The sequence below is a fragment of the Micropterus dolomieu genome, linkage group LG19 (genome assembly GCF_021292245.1).
Source record: "Micropterus dolomieu isolate WLL.071019.BEF.003 ecotype Adirondacks linkage group LG19, ASM2129224v1, whole genome shotgun sequence".
Lineage (NCBI taxonomy): Eukaryota > Metazoa > Chordata > Actinopteri > Centrarchiformes > Centrarchidae > Micropterus > Micropterus dolomieu.
Window position 1 is genome coordinate 26661329 of NC_060168.1, and position 19375 is coordinate 26680703.

General features: G+C 38.4%; 2 protein-coding genes across 3 annotated transcripts in view; one reads left to right on the forward strand and one right to left on the reverse strand.

Moving 5' to 3' along the window:
* The window catches only part of aga (aspartylglucosaminidase), a 15585-nt gene extending 7685 nt beyond the window's left edge, over positions 1-7900 (forward strand). The window contains exons 3-9 of the mRNA XM_046031150.1: positions 1926-2038; positions 2769-2881; positions 4307-4415; positions 4740-4815; positions 5478-5585; positions 7116-7249; positions 7688-7900. Of these exons, the coding sequence (XP_045887106.1) occupies positions 1926-2038; positions 2769-2881; positions 4307-4415; positions 4740-4815; positions 5478-5585; positions 7116-7249; positions 7688-7788 (754 nt within the window). The 3' untranslated portion in view covers positions 7789-7900. The remainder of the gene's footprint in view (positions 1-1925; positions 2039-2768; positions 2882-4306; positions 4416-4739; positions 4816-5477; positions 5586-7115; positions 7250-7687) is intronic.
* Positions 7901-8170: 270 nt separating this feature from the next.
* On the reverse strand, positions 8171-16923 carry neil3 (nei-like DNA glycosylase 3). 2 transcript variants are annotated; one of them, XM_046031148.1, is made up of 10 exons: positions 16731-16922; positions 16508-16617; positions 14297-14431; positions 13688-13901; positions 12728-12802; positions 12251-12417; positions 10755-10918; positions 9034-9427; positions 8606-8783; positions 8171-8431 (listed from the first exon to the last, which is right to left on the reverse strand). In XM_046031148.1, the coding sequence occupies exons 1-10, from the start codon at positions 16833-16835 to the stop codon at positions 8249-8251; spliced, it is 1725 nt and encodes a 574-aa protein (XP_045887104.1). In that variant the 5' UTR covers positions 16836-16922; the 3' UTR covers positions 8171-8248. The 2 variants fall into 2 exon arrangements, with proteins under 2 accessions (XP_045887104.1, XP_045887105.1); XM_046031149.1 differs by lacking the exon at positions 14297-14431 and having other exon boundaries at positions 16731-16923.
* Positions 16924-19375: the final 2452 nt, after the last annotated feature.

Consider the following 19375-nt stretch of genomic DNA (forward strand, 5'->3'; position numbering starts at 1 on the left):
GCATGTGCTCAGTCCTGGTACTCCTGGACCTTAGCGCTGCTTTTGACACCATTGATCACAACATCATGTTAGACAGACTGAGGCACTGGGTGGGGATCTCTGGTACTGCCCTAGAATGGTTTTCATCCTACCTGTCAAATAGGAAGTTTTGCGTGTCTGTAAACAACTATGTCTCTTCGTTCTGTCCAGTTAAATATGGTGTGCCTCAGGGGTCGGTCTTAGGACCCATTTTGTTTTCCTTGTATCTGCTTCCCCTTGGACATATTATCCATAAACATGGTATTTCTTTTCATATTTATGCTGATGACACACAAATGTACTTGCCCGTCAGATCCACAGACCCTGGAATGCTGAGTTCACTTACCAACTGCCTTTGTGAAGTTAAAAAATGGATGTCAAATAATTTCCTCCAGCTGAACTCAGACGAAACAGAAATCCTGGTCAACGGGTCCCAGCAGATGGCAAACCAAATACTGCCATCTGCTGGTTCCCTAGTAAATCACATTAAGCCTGTTGCAAAAAACTTTGGTGTCTGGTTTGTTAGTAATGTAGCTGCCAGGCTTTTAACCAGAACAAAGAAATATGACCACATTACCCCTATTGTAGCTTCACTACACTGGCTCCCAGTATGTTTTAGAATTGACTTAAAAATTTTATTGATGACTTTTAAAGCTCTTCATGGCCTCTCGCCTTGTTACATTTCTGAACTTTTAGTCTCATACGCACCAGCACGTACCTTGAGATCCTCGGGCAGAGGTCTGTTGTCTGTTCCAGAGTCTCGACTGAAAACTAAAGGGGACAAAGCGTTCGCTGTCAGGGCCCCGAGGCTCTGGAACAGCCTGCCCGAGGAAATCAGGTCGGCTGAGTCAGTGAACTCTTTTAAGTCCCTTCTTAAAACATACTTTTATAGGAGAGCCTTTCCCGATCTTATTTGACTTTATTTTATCCCTTTATTCTATTTTACTTATTTTATATTTATCTTAAATGTGTATTTTAGTCTTTTCAGTGTTTTCTTGCTTTTATCTTGTATTGTTTTTGTATTATTGTTTTTGGGGTATTATTGTCTTTAAACTTGTTAAAGCACTTTGTTACTTGTTTTTGAAAAGTGCTCTACAAATAAATATTATTATTATTACTACTACTACTACAGCACCACCACAAACTATTATACAATATACTATAGGTCCAACAGATGTAAAATGTATACAGTGCATTTCTAATAAGTTGCATTACACTGTAAAGGGAGTTTCTATTTTTCCGTACAATTAGCCAGTTAATAAAATATTAGACATTGTCGGCCTGACTACCGTTTCATGGGCTTCACTCTTTGTGATTTTTAGCTAATCTCCACCACAATATGTAAGAGGTAGAAATAATACAAATACAAGTTAACTCTGACAATTGTGTGTAACAGTCAGTGTGTCAGTGCATGCACTCTATTGCTACCAATTACAGTGGGGGCAGCATCAGAGACGTGCAGCTATTGTAGTTTGTACTACTCACCAAGCAGTTTGTAAAAGAGATAGATTACTTGCTGCCTCTTTAAAGGTTCCCTGTGGAGTTCTCTTGTATCCTTGAGGTCTAACAAATGTGAAAAATGCATGTCCTTCACCATAAAACATTTGCAAAGCTGTTTCTTCTTAAAAGGTTGTAACCTGCATTGTTTGTGCCTTTGCTGACACATTGCTGTATCTTGGCACATTAACTCCACCTGTAGATCTGTGGAATACTGAGAAACGATTGGCGGGAATGTGTATCGCGTCACCTGTGAGCACATGAGACAAACAACGAATCCCACTTATAGAAAAATGGCTCCATAGCGCTACTACAGTTCAAAAACCTCTACAGGTTACCTTTAAACAGATAGCACTTCTGTCCAGTAAACCAGTAGTAATGTTTATTTGCTGTGCATTTTCTGTGACCAGGGATACAGTGGAGGTGGGTGCAGTTGCAGACCTGAGAAGAATCAAGAATGCCATTGGAGTAGCGAGAGCTGTGATGGAGCACACTGAACACACACTGCTAGTAGGAGAGTCAGGTATGGGATGGAAGTAAGAAAAAAAAAAATAAACCATTACCATTAATTCACCGACCAACACGTGCCTATCAAGTTCTTTTTAAATGCAGTTGTGTAGTTTGAATGAGGAATGGAATATATTTTAGGTAGACACCTTGATATTTCATTTTGCATTTGTTATCTTATACATTAGGGTCAAAGCATTTTATGCACCTATTTAAAGTGTCTTTTTTGCAACACTTGAATAAGCTTTTATCCCTAGATCGGTAACATCAACAGTTAGCAATGAATGCATGGGTCAGAGCTACAGATAATGCTCTGTACGTAAATAGAATGATCGTATAACAGAAATGCCCAGAAAGAAAACATGTATGAGAGCGTTCTTTAGTTTTTTTCATGACAGCAGTAAATGAGTAGAGAAGGAGGAGGTGCAAATCTCTCTGCAAGTCATTTAAAGGAAACTGATGGCTAATATTGAAACATTCTATTCCACTGACAAGTGTCTTTTAAATCAAATTATTTGGCTCCTGTGTCAAGAAATAAGGAAAAACTTTAGGGAGTAGTCACTGCTGTTCAAAACGGTAGCAATGTAAGACTTGTCCTCCCTCACAAGCCAAAGATACAAGCCTAAATGAGATGAGATTGGCTCTAGTCCCTCCTTTGTTTGAGACTCTTTGTTTTCTTACAACTCAAGGTCAGTGTGGACCCGAATGTGTAACTTGACCTGAAAGTATTACTTCTCTCTTTATAGCATCCTTGTTTGCTGAAAACATGGGCTTCGTTGCAGAAGACCTGACTACCAACAAATCTGTGAATATTTTCTCACAGTGGCTGAAGGGCAACTGCCAACCTAATTATCGAAAGGTGTGTGTGTGTGTGTGTGTGTACTAGAGTGTGTGTTTTTCTCACTTGTATTGGCTACAGGGGTGGTGCCTCATAAAGATTGATATTAAGCAGGAAAATTGACAGGCATACTAAAGTAGTTCAGAAAAAAAATCAGCTTTTTTGGTAGAGGTGATGCCCTACAGCGCTGGGTTGTAACTAGTCTTTAAAACTAACTTGTTCACTTCCCCAGTAGCGCCCCCAAATCTCCAGAATGACATTTCCTTTTTAAGTCAGAGTTATCATTCCAGAGAGAGTATGAAGTGTCCTATTGATCAAATTTACACCATTTTACCAGCCTACGTCGGGCGAAAGGTACACCCTGGACAGATCGCTAGTCCATCACAGGGCCACACAGACAAAAAAACCACTCACTCTACATGCAAACTCCACACAGAAAGGCCGGGGCAACCGTGGATTGGAACCCACAACCTTCTTGCTGTGAGGCGACAGTGCTAACCACTGCACCACCCCTCTAGTTGATCCCAACTTTGATTTATTGATGGCATGATGGAAACTCTGTAAAATGTTAACGTTAATGCTGATCCACATTCTATATGAAAAGACCTTTGTTTTATCATTTAAGTTTACCTTTTATGGCCCTAAGTCTGCATTTTGTGACTGTTCACTTAAACTCAAAATCAGACACTTTTTTTTTAGCAGATTTCCTCTCACCTATAACATCAAAGGAGTAGAATGAACTTTTCACACCTCCCTGCAGGTGAAGCTGGTACACTCAGTTATTAATAAGAGCAGAAAAGAGGTAGAGAGACAGTGAAACCTTTTGTTAAACTACACTACACTCCACTCAGGCACATGCAAATGTAAATGCTCCGTATTTGTATACGCCTTTCTAGTCTTTTCGACCACTCAAAGTGCTTTTACACTACATCTGCATTCACCACACTGAGCCGAAGTGCTCAAACAGAAACTAACATTCACACACATTCATACACTGGTGGAACAGCCACCAGGGGCAATTCAGGGTTCACTATCTTGCCCAAGGACACTTTGATATGCAGCCTGGAGGAGCCGCGGATTGAACCGCTGACCTTCCGGTTAACAGACAACCCGCTCTACCTCCTACAGTCGGTCTCAAAACAGTATTCAACTGCTAAATAACACATTTTAGCTGCAGCAGGAACTTAAACTGGGATGTTTTGTTCATATGATGGTTCAGTCACTGGAAACAAGACTTTAGAGAGATTCCAAACCGAACAACACTCCCTTCTCTTTATTATTAGGTACTAAACCTCTTTGTGACAATAGTGTTGAGTTTAATTTTATTACAGCAAATTAAAGCAAATGCAGTTTACCTTATGTTTTGCTTGAGTAGTGTTAAAAATTTTAAGTTCAAGGATATTGGCATTGTGCAAACAGTGATGACATTTTCTTCCCTGTCAAAAGAATGTGTTTCCAGATCCTTCCACATCCTGTGGACCGTACAAGCCCAAGGGAACATTCACACAGAACAAGAGCGCAAACCATGCCAATGTGCACTCCCATGACACTATAGGTAGGTTTTATCTGCGAAGGGTGTGAAGTCAGCTTTCCTCAGGCATTTTATACAGTGTAGTATTTAAGCACTTACTAGACTAGACAGGGATAAGAGAAAGTTTAGCAGCATGACATGCTGGAACACAGACAGACCTAATGAAGTAGATGTTAGCAGGGAACAATTTAGATTTGAGGTCTTGAATTTATGTTTCTGTCAAAATAGATCATATCTTAAATATAAATACAAAGAATTTAGTGTTACACGATCATAAAACTACATGCACTACTTCAGGTATTGTAGCTGTCAGGTAGGACGCTAATCACTTCTTTTGTTTTGTACCAGGGATGATAGCTCTTGATAAAGATGGCCATGTGGCTGCTGGTACCTCAACCAATGGACTAACTCACAAAGTTCCAGGGTATGTACATAATGTAGATGTTAAGTGTCAAAAATGAGCAGAACGTGCATTAGTACTTTGGAGTAAGTTCATTCTTGGCCTTGGACTACCTTGTCTTTGCTTTTAACTGCATCTCATGTTTTGGAAAGCCACCCCCTGGTTTTATTACTTTTATAATTAGTAAAAAACATATGGGAGCTTAGGAGAGAGCTATCTAATAGAACTGTTTTCTAAGTGCTTAAGATTTAGGGATTTTCCTCCTGTTTGGTAAAAAAAAAATACAGGTTTTTATAACAAATTTCAGTACTGAACAAGATTATAGATCAAGGTTATAAATCTGAGTGTTAAGATGATGATACACAGGACAACTTTTTGAGCCATGTCGCTGGGCAATCTTGCTGGTGGCATGTCAGACCGTGTTTTGAACTAATAGCGGCGGTGTGACGCGGGTGGTGGAGTGGTGGGGGAAGGGGATTACGGTAGTAATCTTTACTCGTTACCACTGAAGGCAACATTGCCCAGCACCATTGCTCTAAAAGTTGCTCCGTGTATCATCAGCTTTAGAGTGCACTTATATGGTATATTAATTTATATTAATAAAAAAGAGTTAGTCTTTTTTTGTGTATGCGTGTACACTTGGCATTTATCTATGTTTAAACCCTGGTCATATTCCTGTCCTGTAGCCGTGTCGGGGACTCTCCTATCATTGGAGCAGGGGCCTATGCAGATAGCTCAGCTGGTGGTGCTGCAGCTACTGGAGATGGAGATGTCATGATGCGCTTTTTGCCAAGGTACCTGACCCATCATCCTTGTATAACAAAAAGTCCTATTAAATTAGAAATTCCTTTCAATTACCTTGTGTCACTAGGTACTCCACTGAATGGAAGAAAATTTGTCTCAAAGCCATCAATGGAATGTCAAAAATCATGTTACCTACATATTAAACTCTTATTTCTCTCAGAATAAAAAAAAAAAATCCACAAAAGTATGTTAAGTGAAAGAAGGTTTATTTGTAGGTTTATTTGCAAGTGTGAGCAGATATGGTTTGCTATGGTTTCTTCCTTTTTGAAAATGGAGTTTCCTATCATAAATAATCATCCATCAGAACATCTCTAACAGAGCTGCATTTAAATTTTATGAGAAGTGTTGAGGGGATCACAAATCCTTTGTGCACCCTAACCAGCTGCCGTTTGGAATAATAGGATTGTTATATGGCTTTTTCCTTGACAGAAAAATTGTGTTTCAGAGAATATTGACATCAGTGACATGTGTAGTTCTTAAACAGCCAATTTCTGGTGTGAAAATCTTGCTGCAAGTGCAACAATACCATTATAAAGAGTGGAGGCGTGACTATATTGCCCCAAAACTGTCATTTGTACATTTTACAGAAGAGACAAATACTTCACAACTTCACTGCTGTTTGTCTCCAGGCTGTGAGAATATGGCAGTCTCAGAGGTTGTTTTTTTTTTCCCCCCTTTTTAAAGATTTATTTATCCAAGATAAGTTTTTTTTTTTTTTTTTTGAGTACACATACTGTTTTTGTTTTTTTTTTAAGTTGCACTCAGATTTACATTCACAGTCACACACAACCACACCTCAGGGCTACCAATTTCAATCCTAGTTCTGAGTCACTTCCTGGAACTTTTGGGTGGTTGCACTTTTCAAAAGCAGCTTGCTACTAGTGGACTGAAGTGTGTTTATCATTCATTCATTCTCCATTCCCACATTTTTCCCAGCAGTCCAGGTATTTTAAACTGATAAGTGTAGTTACAAGCCTTTCTATGGACTTCACTTCACTGTCAAAATGTAGAAGTAACACATCATGACCAGCAGAAGGCCATTGCCAGTCCAAACATCCTGACTCTCCCCTTTTAAGCAGTGTTATGTTGTAACATAAGTGCAAGGAAATAAATTTACTACATATTTTCCACTTTGCAATTTCCTAAACATTTGGGATTTTAATGTGTCACTCATTGTTTTATTCATTTGACCTCAAGCTAATGGAGTTAATTGCACCCATAGTATATGTTTAGAGCAAGTAATTTGCATTTCCAGTGATGGTAAATTACTATAATTTCTTCCCATTTGCTGATTTCACACACCTACAAAGTAATGTCATGACTTTTTTGCATAGCAGTGAGTGAGGCTGGGAATATTACTGTTTTTAAATAATATTTAATCAGTGTTTGTTGACATAATTTTTGCATGAGTTATATCCCACACCATAATCGCAGGCACATCCTCATCATAACCCTGGTTGGTGGCCCTGACAGCCCTCGTTAGTTTGCCTCATGTGTACTGCATGTATCCCTGCCAACAGTTACTTGGCCGTGGAGCTGATGAGGGCCGGGGCAGATCCCTCGGCAGCCTGCAAGACGGCCATTTCCAGAATCAAGAGGCATTACTCAGACTTTTTTGGAGCCATCATCTGTGCTAACACAACAGGCCATTATGGTGAGTGTGTAGGTTCACAAAGCATACACAGACTGTTCAGCTACTGCCAAAGATACTGTGACACACACATACACACCCCTACAGAGATGCTGACAAGCAGATGTATATGCATAGGCTCATTGATAAGGGCATGTTAAACTTCCATAATAAAGTTGTCAAAATATATTTAAAATAATTACAACAAAATCAAGTGTAACTTAGGCCTGAAAAGATTAAATATTGGTAAGAAAATTTAAACAACTACAAGGTCAAAAATGTATGCAAATTAAAAGTAAATGTCAGCTTTTTGTTTTAACAATGCAGTTAAAGAACCCAGTTTCATTGAAGTTAATCTTCTGATCACTTTTTATATATGTGTATTAAATGATGCCTTAATGAGAATGGGGGTAAAGAGTTTTTTTCACCTGTGCATTTAATTTTCTTCTTTGATTTCCCAAGGTGCGGCCTGTAACAAAGCCCCTGACTTCTCCCAGTTCCACTACATGGTGTCAAACTCCGAGTCAGACACACCACTCCTGAAATCTGTGGACTGCTTTTAAATGGTGTATGGTTATCTGCAACTTTTGTATATGCTTACATTAATTAACAGTCTCCATACTGTATTTTTGATTTTTAGTTTTAATTCTTAATAAAAATTAAAAAAAAAAAAAACTTTAGGTTCTTTATTCATCACACTTTTCTATCTCATGATAGCTTTGAAACATACATCTTTGAAAGACTGACATTGACAGAACATAATACAAATCAAATGCAAATAGATACTTGTTTAAGTACAACTTTTTTTTTTTTTTTTTTTTTTTTTTAAATAAATCGAGTGGTTGGGTATGATCTGAAGGTCATACGGTTGATAGATATTCTCCATTAAGTGTCTAGTTCAATATAATTGTGCGTATTTCCCAAAGATAATGATGAGTTATCAGGTTCCCTTCTGTATCCATTTATTTATATCAACATAGGCATCAGGATTTCATTTAGAAGTAATGGATTGCCAAAACACATTTAACAACCTGGGAGGATGGATACCCCTGGTCCATTCTCTGCCCACTGGAAAAAGTCACACTGTTTACCCTTTTGAAAGCTGCAGGTGTAGAAATTCCGGCCGTTGTTGGGTCCTAGTTTCAGAACCGTCCTCATTAAACAGCGTTTCCCATGTTGACAAAAAGGAAAGTGTAAGTCAGCCCACTGCAACAAAGAAAACAAGGATTTATTAACTTTGTTGTAGACTTTTATTTCAGGCATTCAACTTTCACAACAACATGCAAACAATGTTTATGAATATGTTAAAATTAAACATACTTAGAAAAAATAAGTTATTTTTCAGGCTACACAATGCCAGTGATAAGAGATAATTTTCACCTCAAAGAAGTTACACTTGGTCTCTCTGGGAAGCGAGCAGGTATAGAACTGTCGTCCCTTATTCTCCCCCTCCTTGTGGACCACTCTAAGGACAGCTGGACGACAATGGGATGCACAACAAGGGGCACTGGTACTTGAAGAAAAGGAGCTGTGGCTTGTCGCTTCTATTTTGCGTGTACTGATAGGTGAAAAAACACTCTTATTAGTTAGAAATAAAATGCAAGCATTCCTTGTCAACCCTTATTAGCGAGCAAACAACCTCTTCATCCGTGGTGATGTGTGTTGTATTTTTATTTTATTTTTTTAAAACAATGTCGCAAAAATTCCCCAGTTAGATGCTTTTTAATCCCACTTATCTCCCTGAAGTTGCAAAAAACTTATCTTATTATAAACTTATTCATGAATAGCCAAGCTAGAGATTCACTCACTGTGAGTTGGGGGTTCCATTTTGAGCATTGTTACTGGGAAAGGGACTGTGATCAATTCTCATTTTCTTGGATGTGTGACTGTAGGAGGCCAGTGATTCCCCATTGGAGAGCTCGGCACTTTGCTTCTGCCAGCCACCAGAGGCATAATTGGGGCTTGTTGTCCCTTGGCAGATGCTGTATTTATATGAACCTTGCTGTGCCGCCGAGGAATTCAAATGACTGCCGGCTGGGGAGTTTACAGGGTTTGGCTTCTTGCTCAAGTCAGAGAAAACAAGGGTGGAAGTCCCAAATGCAGACCTCCAGTTGACTTTGAGCTCCTCTTGTGGCTTCTTAAAGACAGTGCAGGGATATTTAATCAAATCGGGTGATGCATCAGCGCTGATCACTTTGTGGACTGTGAAGGAACCAGTGTGAGAAATTTCATGTTCAGTAGCCACAGCTTATTCTCATGCACTGGCTGCTCTCATAAAATGCAGGTTGTTGTTAGCTTCCCATAAAATCTACCATTAAGCAGCAGACTGCTATGTAATAAAAAAAGATATCACAATCTGTTGGGCTGAAGATGCCCTTATGCAAAAGTATATGAAAAGAGGCCCAATATAATAAAACTTTGAAAATGATGAGTAAATGTTTTTAGTATTGGTAAACTATGATCATTGACATCAGAGTCATTCACTGGGAGCAGTTAAAAGTTCTTCCATCCCTCAAAACCTTTAACATTAAGGTGCCCTTGAGCAGGGCACTTAACCCCCAGCTGTTATAGTGGAGCAGCTTAGTGGTTAACAGTAGATGTAAATATGTAACAGTAATTTCCCTGGAGAAATCACTGTCACTTCCACTTTTAAAGGAATAGTTTATGTAAAAATGTAACTATTGTCATTACTTAATACATGTCAGTTCAAATAAATAAATGCAGATGTTTTTGCACAGTTGAGGATTATTACAACCAGGGTCGTTGCAAGTACAGTTGCTGTAAACAGGCTTTACATTCCTAGTTTTAGGCAGTTTTCATGTTTTATTGTTAAATCAAAAGAAGAATTTTACAAGCACTTCTTTTTATAAGCACTGTAGCTGAATGCCTGAAAATTCATGTTTTGGTCCTGCAGTTTGTTTGGGTTGAGAACATTATCTGAACCAACTGCAGGAATCGATGCCAAAATGAAAGGCTGACATACAGTATGATTGTAAATTTACCCATGCTTGGAAAGCTCAGCATAAAAATCAACCATGGCAAACTGTAGTTTTGAGCGATTATCATATTTATATAGAAGAAGAAGGGTTTATTTATTCACATATACATACATATATTCATATGCACTTGCAATATAACAAAGAACAAAGAAGTGATCATATATGTGAACTGGTCCCCAAAGAAGCTATCTAAAGTAAGTAAAACTAAACTATTCGACTGTGGTTTGGGGGATGCAACAGAGAAATAACGAGGACATTTCTTTAACACTAGTTCATTGATGCCGTAATGTATCTCAAGATAGTCTGGGAAAAATGGCTAACTGACAGATTCGCTCATTATTTGCACACTAATACATACACACACACACATTAAGTCACCCTGCTCAACTGCAGTCATTTGAACAACTAGGTGATACTAGGTAAACGGCTCATGGAATCTTTGTGCTAAACTACAGCTACTATTTTTTATTTATACTATTCTGTCATCCAATTAAATTCACTGACTGTAAGAAGCATAACATTTCACTCACCCTCAGGTCTCGGAGTGAGGCAGGCATCACAGGCTTTTGTTTCTGGCTGGTTGATTAGTGTGCAGAGTTGACAGGCCCAGTCCTCTTCCTCCTTCTTAGCCACATTATCATTGGTTTGCTCATTGTAGGCCCAGCCGATCAGGCTGTTTCTGACTGGGAGCTTACTAGATAGAGGAAATACAAGAGTGACAATGAACCTTTGTTGCTAAAACTGGCTTCCTAATGAATGAAATGTGTGCAACTAAGCAGAAAAATGTTGCTGTGTAAAAAGAGAATTCAGGTTCCCTTAGTGTTTACACAGACACATTTAGTACATTATAAAAACTTTACATAAGTACCTATCAAAAAGACAAAATGTTTTATTTCTAAAAATTTTTAATATTTTGTCCACCCTATTAATATCAATGACGGACTAAATATTAGCAACACTTAAGCATAACAATACAAAAGAGCAGCACAAACTACAGACTCAGACTACAACTTCAAAATGATATGAATCAACAACTTTCAACAAAAACTGAAGATTCTAAACTTAATGAAGGAAAGATTTTTGCAGGGCTTTTGTATTGAACTGCATTACTTTTAATGAGACATACCCAACAAACTTACAACTGAGTGAATTTAAATGTTTGGAAAATGACTCTTCCATACAGGGAAATGTTTTATTACTGGGAAATTGTATTAATTTATAATTATTTAAATGTGTGCATATGTAAACATAAATTTTCTTTATTACATGCAGTTAGTCCTTGGGAGTGCAAAATGAGCAACAAATATAAATTATTCTATTATTGTAAACCGATTATATAAAATACAGGCAAAGAGAAAACTTTAACTAGAAAAACATTTGCAGTTCAAGCAGAGGATGAAGATATGCAAAAACGCAACGTGTTTCATATAATTGCTCCAAGCATACATGTTAGTGCTCTGACATGAAGCTCAACTATGTTTGACAAGGAGGCAAATCTGCAATGCCAACAGTCATGAAGGAGGAAAGTAGCAGTGGCTTTCAGGAAACTTTCCTCACAGATTGCTTTATCAGCTGTGTAATGCGTTGTAAGGGCTTTAGGCTCTAACCCCTTGCAAAGCTTTGCTCAAACACAACCCAGGAGGTGTTGAGCCTGTGCCCTGTCTGGCAAACATAGCCTTATATGCGCATTAATTTCTCCCCATAACACTTCCCACTCCCTGCCAAGCCCATCTGCCTGCAAAGATGGCCTCTCTAAATTCTAAACATATTATCTAAAAGGCTTTAGAACTTTCTGCAAAGACTAGGTTTTTAAAAATGACACCTAGCTTTTCTGTGTTGCTTTTTGGTATTAAATTAAAATCACTAAAATGCATTAAGAGGCATACTTCAGGTACTGGAAACAGTGCTGGTATCAAACATTTGCAACCAACACATAGCCCAAACTTCATTGAATCACTCCTTACAAGAATGCAAGACAATACCTTTTCAGTCAAAGTGCCAAAGGTCTATGAGGATTTCTACCTACCTGATGTCAACCCCGTTGGGATCTGCCTTCTGACAGCGCTTGCAGAAGTAAGTCATCCTGCCGTTGTCTCCAAGACGACAGACTGTGATGACATGAAAGCACTGGCTGCACTGGGGACGCTTGTAGACTTTGTAATGTTTGTAGAGAGGAGAGCCAGATTTGCGACACTGATAGAGACGAGGAGGGCAGACCAGAGTGAATAAAAAGATGAGGATAAAGAGAAACCATTCACCTTTACTTACTTGTCTATTATGCACAGACAGGAATGTTTGTTTCTTCTCTAAGCAGTGAGGTTTTGGCTTTTACCCTGCTTCCTTGGCAGTACATGATATTAAGTTAATCCATTATTGCTGTCAGTCTTTGTGAAAATATCTACAAGTAAATGTGTATCCATTTTAATATGCACATGCAGATGTAGGATTACCACCAAAACTGTTTTATATACGTATATTTTTACTATTGATACAACCTGCTAACCTTATAAAACAGAAGAGTGAAATCACGCGTCATCTTCACCAAGTGGTGGATCTGCTCGTCTGTCAGTTGCTGAACCTAAGAATGAAGCGGCAGAGTTAGTTACAGTTCACAGCCAGAGTGTGAATAAACCTTATTTGGATAGCTCTTCATTTCAAAACAGAGACGAAGGGCGCTTCACAGTCGGCAAATCAATAATACAAGCATATAGACAATAAAAACACCAGACATGAATGAAAAAACTGGATTGAACATGATGCAACAGAGAAAAATATATTCCCAAGACTTGCAGCCCAGAAAGCAAGAACCTGACTCTGGCTCACACTTTGTAAGAAAAAAAGATGTAAAGTACACAAACACACACCACTTGTAGCTCTTTCAGGACAGCTAGGGGCTCGATAATGGAGGAGAAGCTCAAAGATTCAGTGGTCCCAGAAGAAGATGAGGCCAAAAGTCCAAGATTAATGTTTTGGTTCAGTGTGCTATATTCTTAAACCCCATCTAATACTTTCTAAGGGGAGCAGAGCAGAGCCCCGGGTAATAGTTGAGTAATAGAAGTATGCATGCGGCAAACTGTCTCTTACCGGCAGTAGATGGGTCACTCTAAAAAAATATTTATATTTATATCTATAGTTTGCTTAATTAAAATATTCCCTAAGAGCAATGTGAATCATTTGATCTCACATTATGCGATTTCCACATCTGGGATAGACATTAGAAATTATTATTATATATATAATTTTAATTTTACTCTCAATAAAGACAAAAACATAAAAGAAGAAAATTTAAAAAATAACACAGCACAGAGGGGAAGGCATGTCTGTGCCGCAATGCGCTTGTTTGTCCGTTTCCCTGTTTCACCCTCCTCATTTCAATGCTTCAATTTTTCCTGTGAGCGTTGTCTTGCATTTTTACCCTCTTTTTTGTTCCTCTGCTGAACACAATCCATCATCTTTTCCATACCTTCACGGCTGGATGGAGGCCCGAGTCAAACAGGGCTTCGTTTTTAATGATGTTGCCGACTCCCGGCATGACGGCCTGGTCTAGGAGAACATCACAGAGCGCCCTGTGACTTTGGCTCCTCAGTGCCTCCTCAGAGTGGGAGAAGCTGAACTTAGGGGAGCACACATCCAGACTCTCCATAGCCCTCACCCTTTGCTCACAGTCCTCTGTCACCCTGCAAGCACACAGTTTTATAGTACTGGAAGAATTTAGAAAATATATGGCTGCTGTTACTGCAAGGGCGCTACGAGGTCAACTGGTGCATGCTTGAGATTACACATTTCAAAATGGTTTCTTTCATATATTCTGGTTCAGTTTGTTTCTCGTGAGATAGGACAGCATAGGTGAAATTTTCTGACAGAAGAAATAATGTCTGTCTGGGTACTGAAGGACCTTACAGTCAATGAGCAGGACAAATGTCGAGCCAAAAAAGGCTGCGTTTTTCATGCAACAATAGTCACTGTCTTCAGACACAGCTTAATGTAGGACATACTCACTGAATGAGACTCGTACCCCAAGGTGAACTACCATCACCTCAATCTATCTAGGCTATGCTGGTGTCCCCGTTACCTTATTTCCACAGTGCTGTCAAAGAAGCACAGAATGTCTTTAGTCAGGTGTATTTCCAGCACTGGTATGGAGCCTGTCCTATCCTTCCTCTCAGCAGAGTTTATACGCATTGATCCATTCATACCAAAGTGGACTCTAAAGGATTTGAGCAAGCAAGAAAGAAAAGACAAATTCCATTTAAAGATAGTATGTCTCAAGTTATATAAGACTTGACAACAATAGGACAGAAAGGTAGCCTGGTGGTTGAAGACCCCATTGTGTAAAAGAAATGACACAGGGTCCAACCTAGTAATAGCTTGTGTATGTCTTTTAACAGCCATGTGAACTGCTGAACACTTTTACCTGAGGATGCCCCTGACAATAATGCTACCCAGAGCCGAGCCATGAGGTACTTAAATATACAGCAAAGTGGGCTACTGAAGGGGACATGGAAGGGAATCATGTCTTGTAAAGCAGCGATGTGGAAAAAGTACCGTCATGGAAGTACCTTGTCCAGTTGCCAGAGAAAAGGCTAACCAAAAAGATCTTTAAATCGGATACAGCACACATGTATCCTTGGTAAAGAGAGGTTTCTGGAGTATTTCTCCTTCTGATTTACATTTTACTGTTAGAAATAATTAGCAGTGTAAATTTAATAAAGTCGAGCAAAAACTTTCACAAGGAACAATGGAAGGAGGAGACTTTGAATACACCTAAGCTCTGAAACTACACAGAACCATATAGAAAAAGCAATCTACAGTGAGGGCAGAGGTCCCTATGTGCTCAGTTAAGAACAGGTACCCTACCACAGGCAATTACCGTAGGCAGGTAGACAAAGGTATTCCTGAAAGGTGGCGTTTATGCGTTTTGTGTGATCTTGGCGTTGTTGAAGAATTTCATTTTGAGTTCCATTGCCCCCTGCACAGTGACTTGAAAAATCATCTGTTTAATATTTCAGTTGAAGAATCCTGATTTGTGTTGGATGTCCGAAGGTAACACAGAGTTAGTTCTTTAATCAGGAGATTTCTGTCATGGCCAGATTTATAGAAAATGAATGACAACTAAGTCAGAGAACACTGTATTCAACATAATAGGACATTTCGGTTCCATTCTCTTTGTGGAAATTTAATGTTTTGAAATGTTCTGTTTTTGATTTTGTAGAACTGTATAATATGACTTGCCTCCTGGTTACTGTTGCTGTCTAGTGTCTCCTATATTTTATGTATTGACATCACTAGACATTACATAATGCAAGATAGAGAATAATTGTTCTAATGATCATAAATGATTAAAAACAATTAACTTATTTCCCTTATTGTCCTCCAACATACAGCAAACACAAATGCACACCACACATATAAATTAATTTGACAAATTAAGTGAGAATATTGAGAAAAAAAGTTTACAGATGCCTCCAAATGTTGTGACCCACTACATTCTGTGACCAACGCAATGAAACAATCATAATTATCGCAATATAATTTTCCTCAATAAAAATATAACAAATGTTCAATAAATGTTTGATTCAATTCATCTGAATCAGGAATGAATTAGCACTTCATTTTTCTATGAAGATATTTATTTTGTTGAGGAAAAGGACAGAAAAAAAGCTTATACTTAATTTTACTCGTGCATCGTTGTTGAAAAAGGAGATTTTATCATAATTGTTTTGAATTTTCTACCTCATATACGTTAATTGATTGTTAATTGGTTGGGCAAGTGTTTGTCATGTTCTCACCATAATGAATAGTTTTAAACCACAATTACCTTACAATTAACTTTCACTCAGGAGCAAAAATCAGCATTTAAACTTGAAAGAAATACTCATTTAATATTTAGCATGATAATTTTTTTATAGTGAATGATATTGTGATAACATTTTTGGCCATATCGCCCATACTTACTTTATTACCATTGTAAACATTTTTATCATACTTCATCACATGTCTCTCTTTTTTGGAACACTTAAATCACAGCTATCAACATGTGTGACCCTATGTAGCTTAAATATGATGGAAGCACCATGTCTGGTAACAAAATAGGTGACTAAGTATGATAAAAACGTTGCAGTAGCAAAAAAGCTGAAATTCCTAATTGACCTAATCTGACGGTAACATCATATGGTGTAATGCCCAAACTCCAGGTAACTGTTAGCACTGACTAAAATAGACATTACTTGGAGATATGTTAGGTTAGGTATTGAAAATAGTGGCTGCCTGAGTGAAACGTTACCTCAGAGCTCTTGAACCAAAGTACACGAAGAGCTCCTTGCCCAAGGTTTCAACGCCGGTGTACTGACGACCAAGAAAACTGTGGAAGGCATTTCCTTCGGAGTTGTTTTTCTGTGAGGAAACGCAAGCTGGTTAGCATGCAGCAGCAGATATAACGTTACCACCTCTTTAACGTTAGCTTGAACTTCCATCGCAAATTGTGACAAACTGTAACGTTAACTTACGGTGGTTGTTGTCAAACTGCCTCTGATGTCTTTCAGTTTCTGTCCTTTTTGAACTTTAGAACGGATTTTCTCTCCATTTAATGTGCACCCCGGACCTTCAACCATCTTGGAGTTCGGATAAGAAAAATTAAGTCGCAGCTGTTGAATTGCTGTTTGTTGTCGCCTTGATTCCCGCCGCGGAATTCAATTTTGCGCATGCGTGGTACTGTTGTATCCGGAAATAAGGCGTTGCATGCTTTTTATATACAGTCTATGGTTGCATGGTGCCTGGTACATTAAAGGTGCATTAACCTATTTATCTTACTGAGAAATCATCTTTACTGCTTAAAAATTCTCACTTGTAGTTACACTTGCATCGCATAAATATTAATCAAAGTGGTGGAATATTTATAAAAGTTCACTCCCCTCCCTGAACTGGTTTAATTGAAAATAAAGTAATAATATTGCTCAACTTATGCACAGACAGCCTGCAAATTATTTTATCAGCCTTTTTATCACCCATAAGGTGCTTTTGTTCTAATCTGTAGTCTGTCCATGGGTGTGAGTAATTTCTTTTCATTTCCACATGAGGGTGCTAGAGTACTATGGTAGGTCCTTCAGCCCACACAAAGACATGTCTGTGATGTAACCTGTAATATAATGTTTCAGGATATAGCTTGAGAAACAGACAGACAGGCAGGCAGGCAGTTCGGTAGGTAGGTAGAAAGAACAATAGAAAGACAGACAGATATATAGTAGATTGATAGATAGATAGATATTATTGACAATTGTGACAGCCCTGTGTGGCTTGAAGGTGTATGTGTTGTGCCAGTCCTGCAGTACTTCTGTTTGAGGAGCTGATCTTACCCAGATCTGGAACACCTAGGCCCACACCACCGGAGATAAAAGCCCCACCTTCTAAATTGGCTGTCTCTCATCTTCCCTGCCAGCAGCTGCACCATTTTTACACATCCACGCCTAAACTACTGATGCTGCTGACTTCCCATAGTTGAAGTGTAATTCTGTTTATTTTGTGTCATAATAAACACTGTGTTCTTCAGGCAATGTCTTTCCCATTTTTGTCATGGCCTTTGAGCCAGGTTATGACACACTGAGTTCAAGTTCCACAAAATATCCTTGAAATGTCTCCCTAACACCATCCATTGTACCATCATCCCAAGGTTGAATTTGACTTCCAGATGTGAGTCTTATGATCTAGTCATACTACCTTCCATACCTCTCTCATGTTCATTGAAGGTGTCCCATCTGGCTAATAAAATTCAAAGGAATTATAATTTGCATTATTGTCAAAAGATTTTCTGCATGACTTCCTTTAGTAATTGCAACAACTTGTTTGCTCTGCAGTTTTACCATCCAGAAGCCTTTCTGTGGGCCCAGATACTAGATAGACTCCATGTTCTCTAGCCAAGTTTGCAACCATGCCCTCCTTCAAAAAAGGCAGCACTCAGCAATAATGTGTATTAAAATCTGAGTGTGCTCTCTCAGGTTGGCTCCAAGGGAAGTGGGGCACTTCAAGCTGGGTCTCACCCAAAGAATTATAATGTAATTCAATCCAAGTTGCTAAAAACCGGATTGTGCCCTCTTGCAGTCCTCTCTCCCAGGATAAAAGCAAAAATGTTCCCCAGCTTATCTGCAGAGTTCTGTTCCTTCTGCAGAATGAGACATATTAAAGATTAATTAAAGGGAAAGCACCATGCCATGTTGTCAGATGAGGCTAAAATGGTTCAGATTCAGTTTTAACATTTTGTTTTTTCAGTACAGTACATAAAAACCCAAAATGTATGTTAACAAAAAGTTTGAAAAAAAGGATCATCATTAATAGAATTTTTTAAGTTAACAGTGGAGAGTGTCGGATAAGGGATTCATATACTAAATTAAAGAACTGCCTTGCATTCATTTTAGCAAACAGACTATTACAGTATAGGCTTACTGCAGTTATCCCAGTTTTAGTTGTGTACACTGCTCTGTATTTTGCTTGGATTATTTTTATGACGGGAGGTTATTTTTGACCACAATGACCAAAATGATAGAAGACAAATCTATTAATACACATATTCATGTTCATATTCATGTAACTTTTTATTGTACATGCACTGTAAAGTTCTACATATTGCTTGCATCCAAGGGTAGAACAGTGGTTTAAACTTTGATAAATTTGGTTAAATGCCAAGAAAATAATGAAGCACAAACAAACAAGTGGGTAATACAGTAACTAACTAACTAACTAGTTAAAAAACTTTTCTTGCAATATTGCAGTTGGAACTAGCTATTTTTCTCTGTATTCAACTTGAGCTGTATCAACATCTAAGGATAGTCTGTTCATATACTACATTGTTTCTGACGGTTTTCTTTTATTGTATTCAACTCTACTGAGTTTAACTACATCATAGCAAACTAGTTCAGTGCATTAAACTCACCATATCCAACTGTTATGTAACATAATGGACAACTACAATGTTTGCCATGTTTTCCAAGCGTAAACAGTGCTTGATTTGATAGCCTATTTGTACTGTATTTTTAGCCTCCTATTTGTACGTCCTTCATTGTCCCTTCGCACTGATGCTTTGTGCACCAGTGTGAACTATGAAACATTTATTTGTTGATGTGCCCCCACACCAACCCTTACCAACCCTTTTGTTTTGCTG